The following is a 7,817-nucleotide window of genomic DNA, read 5'->3' on the forward strand; positions in this document are numbered from 1 at the left end:
TGTAGGTAAAATTAGAAACAATACCTAGGAAAACCAAAGAAGGAAACTTCGTAAGCAGGAGAGAAGAGAGAATCCGTCATAGTTAAAATGCAAAGGCCTTAACAAAATATCATGTTTCATATCATATTATGCAATTTGCACTCTTTTAAAAGATTAAAAAGTTTTGTGTTGTTGGCAACCATGAAATCTGAGGGTTCAAGGAAAGCAGAAAATCAGGAAAGTCGTATTCCAAATAAGTTAATAAAAAAGGTCAATTAATTATCCTATAAGTGCATGACATGCCACACATACAAATCTTAAAGATTTAACACATGGATGAGGCAAAGATATGATCAATTTAGAAATCCAACAAATTCTTTATAGGCCACTGCAACCAAATCCTAAACAGTTAACACATGGATAAGGCAGATATAGGATCAATTTAGCAAGAATATAATATACATGTCGTTCAGAGTTACATGCATGAGAGAAATATTTAGAGTTGCAAATACAGTTCACTTATTTCCAAATGTATGTGCCACACAACTGATAGAACCCAAAGTTATGTGATGGGTCAGATTGGCAAGGCATTTCCTTCAAATTCTTGGCAGAGATCCTTTGTAGTGATCCTCAAACTATTATCAATCAGAATAATATACTTCTCAACATTTACACCTCGATGTAAAAACAAAGGCAGGATAATGTGTTTTTTTTTAGATAACAAAACACCTGACATACATTTGAACAAGCACTACAAAGAGTCAACCTGCTATTTAATCTCGTCGGACTTCGACAACACATTTGCTCTCCCACCTTTATTCCATATCCAAAGACAAAATTTAATATGGTTAGTAAGCCATGTCACTTCTTTACAAATGTATCCACAAACGACAGAACGTGAAGTTACACATAGGCCGATTCAACAATCAAAGTAATATATACTTATCTCCCTAAAAAAAATATAGTTCTTATTCCATTCACACATTTTTCTTAAAACCAACACCATAATTCAAGCACATTTTGCATTCGTGCCTCTGAGCATGATATTATAAAGGAGAACTGAGAGACACGTTCTGATGGAAATAGTAATAATAGAGCTATAGGAAATAGAGTAACTCATTTTGGTATGACGATGGACAAAGTAAGCTTTGACAGAGAAATTGGGGGATGAAGTGATCATACCAATTTAATTGCTTCAGAATCATCGGAATGAGAAAAAATTGATACCTACAACTACATAATACGCACTTGCTTGTCTTCTTGGAACAATACCATTAGTCGTCTGTCCACATGAAACGAACTGATTAAGGGTCATCTAACCTCAAATAATATCTTTTTGAAACTGAAACAGAGAAAGGCAAGTCCTGAGGTAGAAATAGAATCACCTAGATTATCACAAAGATTTGAGAAATTAAGGAAACATCCAACATGGGAAACTTGCCATCCATCCTAAAATTCCTAAAATCTAAGTGACATCAGATGCATGAACAACATCAAATTCAGTTTAAGGCAAAGTATAGATCTCAATCCTATAGAACCAAAAAGGAAAATAAAATAAAATTGGGGACACTGCATATATGATGAAATTGAAGTTATTGATCATTTTTAGAATTGCTAATTTAGATTCTGATTCATACTCTAAAATAGGAGGGCTATATTCATGTATTCATCTGCTATAAATAAACTATAAAAAAGGACAGTGAAACTATGGGCAGAAAGCAGCAATATTGACATCTTTGTTAGTAAAAAGTATAGCCTTTTCTTCTCAGTGAAAGTACAACTCTGTAAGAATCGCTAGTTAAGCACAAGTCTAACTAACAATTTATCATAAGGGCAACAACAGAATGCCGACTAAACTAAAAAAGAAAGCATCTTAACCAAAGCTCTAATCAGCAACAGAAACAACAACCCGTAAGTTCCTACACCTTAAATCCTAGCAGCTGACAGACCTTGTGGAATAGAGGGAAACCACAATAAGCAAAACAACCTAGAAGAGGTAAAAAAAATCAAACGCAGGCGGATTGAAAACAACGTACATTAGCACATATGATGCCCTCACCTAGGCTTAAAACCTAAGAAGAGCATAATACACAACTACTTTAACTTCAAAAGAACCAACTCCATAACACATATGAACATTAGAGCATCACTTTTCAGTACCACCATAGTGACCTCATCTAGGCACGTGATAAACAACCTGCTACTCAATCTGGGCAGAGTTGCACATAATGAAAATCATAATCATATTTAAAAGGCAATGTTACACGGGTTGACAAAATATATCTACATGCAGTTACAGATGCTTTCACTTGGACTAATAAAATGTAATAAAAGTTTCAGATATACAGTATATGAAGAAGCTAATAAACAGGATTAGACGCCAAAGCAAATGAAAGGAACATTAAGTCAAAGCATCACCTAAAGTGGTAGGCAAAATTCTCAAATGTAACTTCAATATCACTTGGACAAATAATTACATCCCTTCCATTTAATAGGATCACGCGCCCTTGTTACCTATAACCTCTAGGCTCTAACTCACACAGAACTTCTTTTGACGAATAAAAACAACAACCGATGATTATTATATACATAAGTGAGCAACCGATAGTGCTCCTGCACTTCTCGCATCGGAAAAATAAACCAGAAAATACAAGGATGTACCTCACCGTGCCGCAGTTCGCAAAGTATTTTGCAGACAAGTTGGCCTTTCAACAATAGATTACATCTTTTGTTTTGGCCAACAGAAAATTGAGGGACACTGATACGAAGATGAGGACTCTGGTTCATAAATAAATAATTAATATCAGTACCAAAAAACAGTACAAAATGCAGTAATAAAATAAAAAATGTTCTCAAGGTCACAGCAACCCATATTTTAACGAACAAAGATGAACAAGAACCCGTAATGTGACATATTGGCAACAACGATTGCAATAATTTATAATGATCCTTTCTATGGTACTCACTTTTGTTTTGCTCCTGCTTCTTTTTGCTTTTACGAAAAAGAGGGGAGAAGTCAAAGAAGGAAAGGTGTCTGCACACACCGATGAATCGGGGCCGAAGGGAGGAGGCCGCATGGGGAGAGAAAGAACGGGTGAATCTCACCTTGGTGTGTTGCCGTCGGATGTGCTCGCCGTCGCTCGACGTGTGCGCAGGTCCCCAAATAACTCAGCCAGCTCCAGCCGCCGATGCCATCTATCTTTTTCCCTCCCTTCCTCCCTCCCTAATAAGCAGCAGTCGACAGGGAGATGTTAGAGGAAGACAAGGACAAGGCGCGTCGTCCCAGGCCTTGGTCCTTCCTTCGAGCTACGCCAGAATCCTTGGGTATGCATCGGGTTGGGAAGTACGGGTTGGAGGACGGCGTCGAGCGCGACCGTTCCTCGCTGTAGACCACCTCGGCCAGCTTGTGGCTTCCAGCCGCTTCCGCTGCTCTCATGCTCATCGCTGCCGCTGAGAAGGAGGAAGAGGCGGGGCGCAGGCAGAGGTAGGAAGCCGCCGCCGGGTGAGGGAGGAGGAGGAGGAGCAGGAGCAGGAGGGTCTCGTTTTATCGAGTTAATTACACGATAGTACCACGGGCCGTGGTGGCGAATTGGTACCAGTTTTGAAAAATTTTACGTGTCAGTACCACGTTTGGACCGAACCGTTGCAAATCGGGCTAAACTTCGTATTTGTACGTATTGATGCTGGAACTGATCGCCCGGGCCCGCGCATCAGATGCCACGCTGGCGAATCGACACGCGCCCGCTCGCTCAATAGGTGCGGTCCGGCTCGAACCGGACCGGCCTGTGCTCCACTCTGTTCCTCCTCGCCGTCTCTGTTCGTCGACGAACCCTAGCTCCCCTGCGCGTACGGCGATGGCGGCGGCGCCCCCGGGAGGTGGTGGCGGCAGCGGCGGTGGCGGCGACGGCGATGGCGGCGACGGCGATGGCGGCGGCGCAAACCTTCCCCTCTTCGGCATCGGCGCGGCAGGAGGAATCGAGGGGAGATCTCCAATCGAGGGCGGCGATGGCTACTCGAGCTCTGAGTACTCCAGCGACGACGACGAGTTCATTGAGCCCGCACTGTCCATGGAGCAGCGGGTACGGCTGGCAAAGCAATGGGTGGCGAACCCTAGCAATAGCCATGAGCTGACCCACGGGCTCGGCGGCGTCCTGTAAGTTTCTGTTTCTGTCTCTTTTTTTTCTTCTCATTTATTTGCTAATTAGGGTTATAGTGTACTGATTAGGCAAATTGCATGTGAATTGTAGTTTATATGAAGACATATGGAATGTTAGGATCCATTTTGACAATAATGATCTGTTAGAGAGGAAATTAAGCTGTTCAGATGTGACATATCTAAATATGGTTGCATTGATGGAAACCCAAGGCTTTAGTATTGATGATTCACTGATGTTTTACATGGAGACCCCAGGAGAGCAGGGCTTGGAATTGGTTGATAGTAATGTTAAACTACAGTTGATCAAGAGGCAGAATGAGGAGAGTTTGGTGCTTAATTTGCTATTTAGGGCTTGTCCACCAGCTGTCAGTGTACCACAGAAGGGTTTTGTACAGAAGCAAAATTTAGATATAACTGAATATTCTGAGCCTGTTGTTTTTGATCTTGCCGATCCTCCTGTTTATGCTGTTGATCAGCAAGGTGTTGCTTATGAAGGTCAGAGTAGCAGTTATATTGCAGCTGTAGGCCCTGCTGTTTTAACACAAGAGAGCAGGAGTGTTCTAAATCCCAAGTTAAAAGAAGTTGTGGAAGAAGAACAAGTTGGCTATGATGGCAGTTATGCATGTTCATCTAACGGATCTGAAGGGCAGTATGATAGTGACATGGGGGATTTAAGGCCTAACTATAATGAGGAAATGCATGATGCTGAAGACATGGAGATGGAAGAGGGAAATAGACAGAGAGAGGAAGAAGTACAAGAGCAACATGAGGAAGAAACAGAGGATGAAGAATCAGAAGAAGAATTAGAGGATGAAGAACAAGTGCATTATGAGGGTGACACAGAGGTAGAGGAATTATTTGAGTTGGAGGATGATGACCCTATTGTTCCAGAAGAGGAGGAAAAAATATATGTGCCAGCAAAGAAGAAGCAGAAGTTGCAAGTAAGGAGGGGACCAACAACAAGGTCACATTCCAGTGTTTTAGAAGAAGTGCAACCTGATTGGAAACCATCATCAGATGAAGAAGATGATAGTTTATTGAAGGACAGTGAAGATGATGGGTTTGAGCCACTAGCATTTGTGCTACCTCAAAAAAGGAAGAGTAGGGCAAAGAAGAGGCCAGCTAGAGTATGGTACAATGAGGATTTGGAACAACCACACCAACAACTAAAACTGCATATGTGCTTCAAAGATCAACATCAATTCAGAGATGCTCTGTTGAGCTTGCACATCACTCAGTGCAGAGACTTCAAGTATCACAGGAACTCAGATCAGAGGATCATTGTGCATTGCAAGAATGAACATTGTAAGTTCTGCATTGTGGCAGCTGTTATAAAAGGGGAAAACACTTTTGTAATTAAGAAGATGAGGATACAACACACCTGCCCTAGTTCTACTGAAACAAGCAGGGTAAGTGCAAAGTGGCTTGCAAAGCAATATGAGCCACTATTCAGATCTGATGTCAGTACTAGCATACATACACTTATTGATGCCTGCATGGAAAAGTATGGTGTGGATGTGCCCAAGGCTATGGCATATAGGGCAAAAAACTTAGCTGTTGAGGCTGTGTTGGGAGATCATAGGAAGCAATACCCAAGGCTGAGAGACTATGCTCAGACTGTGATGGATACAAACCCTGGGAGTAGAGTTATAGTCACCACTGTAACTCCAAAAGCCACTGAAAAAATCCCACATCCAGGACCAAGATTCCATGCCATGTTTTACTGCATCAATGGAGCAAGGGAGGGATTTCTACAGGGCTGTAGACCATTCATTGGTTAGTTCATTTTAGCTTGTACACTACTTTGATGTTGTTAGTTTCAATAGGTTGCACATATAAATGCATTTGACATGTTATGTTTACTTCCTGTTTTAGGTATTGATGGATGTTTTATCAAGCTGACCACTGGTGCACAAATCCTTGCTGCCACTGGTAGAGATGGCAATAACAACATATACCCACTGGCATTTGGCATTGTTGGACAAGAGGACAAAGCAAACTGGTGCTGGTTTCTACACCAACTGAAGATTTGTCTTGGAGGAGAAGTTGGACAGTATGGTCCATATACTATAATGTCAGACAGACAGAAGGTATGTTTATCCACCTTGCTTTGCCTGCTAAATATGTGTTTACATGTGTATTAGACAGTAGCTTAGCTGTTTAAATTGTGTGCACCAGGGGCTATTATATGCAGTGAATAGAGTTTTTCCTAACAGTCATCAAAGATTCTGCTTAAGACACATATATGCAAACTTCCAGAATGCTGGCTTTAGGGGGGAGGACCTTAAGAAGTGCATGGATAATGCCAGTTATGCATATAATGAACACAAATTTAATAAAGCAATGGATGATCTCAAAGCTGAGAGTGTGGAAGCTTGGCAGTGGCTTAGTGCAATACCCAAGAAAACATGGGCTAGGCATGCATTTGACACAAATAGCAAGACTGACTTGGTTGTCAACAATTTGTCAGAGGTGTTTAACAAGTACATCCTAGATCATAGGAAAAAACCAATAAGAACTATGTGTGATGGCATAAAGGATAAGCAGATGGTTAGGTGGCACAGGAATAGAGAGAGTGGAAGGGAAGCTAGATGGGAGATCACACCACATTACAGTGAGAAGTTGGAGATTGAAAAGGAAAGGGCCAGGTACTGCAAACCCATTCAAGCAGGTGTTAACTTGTGGCAAGTAACTAGTGGTGAGCAAACACATGCTGTCAATTTGGAAGTTGAAACCTGTGGTTGCAGAAAGTGGGACCTCAGTGGCATCCCATGTAACCATGCCATCTCAGCAATCAACAAGGCAAAAAGGTTTCCAGAGGACTTTGTAAGCAAATTCTTCAAGAAACCATATTATTTGGCAGCATATGAACCAATGATATATCCTGTCCCTGGTGAGCATGACTGGACAAAGACCCCAGGTCCAGACATAGAACCACCAGCATTTAAAGTGAAGAAAGGAAGAAGGAAAGAGAAGAGAATAAAGGGAAAATTTGAAGTTCCAAAGCCAAAGTCCACCTCAAGAATGGGGACAATAACTTGTAGCAATTGTGGATTACAAGGGCATAAATACACAACCTGCCTTAAACAGTTGAAACCTGAGTTGGCCTTAAGAAAGAACAAACATGTGGTAAGCCCCTTTGTACTAGTTCTTCATTTTGATGTTTCTGTAAATTACCTTTCTTATTTGTAGTATTATTAACTGTGTTTCCTTTGAATTGTTTTCCAAGCCTGCTGGAAGGAATTCACAAGCAAGAGGTGTTGCTCCTACAGCTCCTGCAACAACACCTAGAGCTGCTTCAGCAACAGCTAGATCTCCTGCACCAACAACTAGGGCTCCTACACCAACACCTAAAGCTCCTGCACCAACACCAAGAGCTGCTCCACCTGCAACAACTAGGGCTCCTGCTCCAACACCAGGAGGAAGAACTGGAAGTGCTGCTGGTAGAGGTGGTGGAAGTGGTGCTGGTAGAGGTGCAGGAAGAAGGGCTGGTGGTGGAAGAGGATCTGGAAGAGCATCTTCTAGTGCTCAATCTTCTGCTGGGAGAGGTGCAAATTCTTCAAGGCCTTTCTCTGCCCCAAGGCAGTATGGTGCCTCAACTTCTAGTGCTCCTCCACCAACTGATGGCACACACACTGGATGGATGGCCTGGTTCAATGCTAGTAGAGGTGGCAGAAGGTGA

The 7,817-nt window shown here is 42.1% G+C and overlaps 1 protein-coding gene and 1 long non-coding RNA gene across 2 annotated transcripts; one reads left to right on the top strand and one right to left on the bottom strand.

Moving 5' to 3' along the window:
* Positions 1-591: 591 nt before the first annotated feature.
* On the bottom strand, positions 592-3,522 carry LOC123110977 (uncharacterized). Its single transcript, XR_006453936.1, has 2 exons — positions 3,085-3,522; positions 592-2,757 (listed from the first exon to the last, which is right to left on the bottom strand). It is a non-coding gene; the product is annotated as an uncharacterized lncRNA (long non-coding RNA).
* A 524-nt stretch (positions 3,523-4,046) lies between these two features.
* On the top strand, positions 4,047-7,817 carry LOC123114718 (uncharacterized). Its single transcript, XM_044536151.1, has 5 exons — positions 4,047-4,132; positions 4,227-5,911; positions 6,011-6,225; positions 6,314-7,264; positions 7,365-7,817. The coding sequence occupies exons 1-5, from the start codon at positions 4,047-4,049 to the stop codon at positions 7,815-7,817; spliced, it is 3,390 nt and encodes a 1,129-aa protein (XP_044392086.1).

The sequence above is a fragment of the Triticum aestivum genome, chromosome 5B, assembly GCF_018294505.1.
Source record: "Triticum aestivum cultivar Chinese Spring chromosome 5B, IWGSC CS RefSeq v2.1, whole genome shotgun sequence".
Lineage (NCBI taxonomy): Eukaryota > Viridiplantae > Streptophyta > Magnoliopsida > Poales > Poaceae > Triticum > Triticum aestivum.

Coding starts and splice junctions, on each gene's coding strand:
- LOC123114718 (XM_044536151.1), top strand. CDS start 4,047: ATGGAGCAGCGGGTACGGCTGGCAAAGCAATGGGTGGCGAACCCTAGC. Junction 5,912..6,010: donor GGGCTGTAGACCATTCATTG/GTTAGTTCATTT, acceptor TTCCTGTTTTAG/GTATTGATGGATGTTTTATC. Junction 6,226..6,313: donor TAATGTCAGACAGACAGAAG/GTATGTTTATCC, acceptor TGTGTGCACCAG/GGGCTATTATATGCAGTGAA.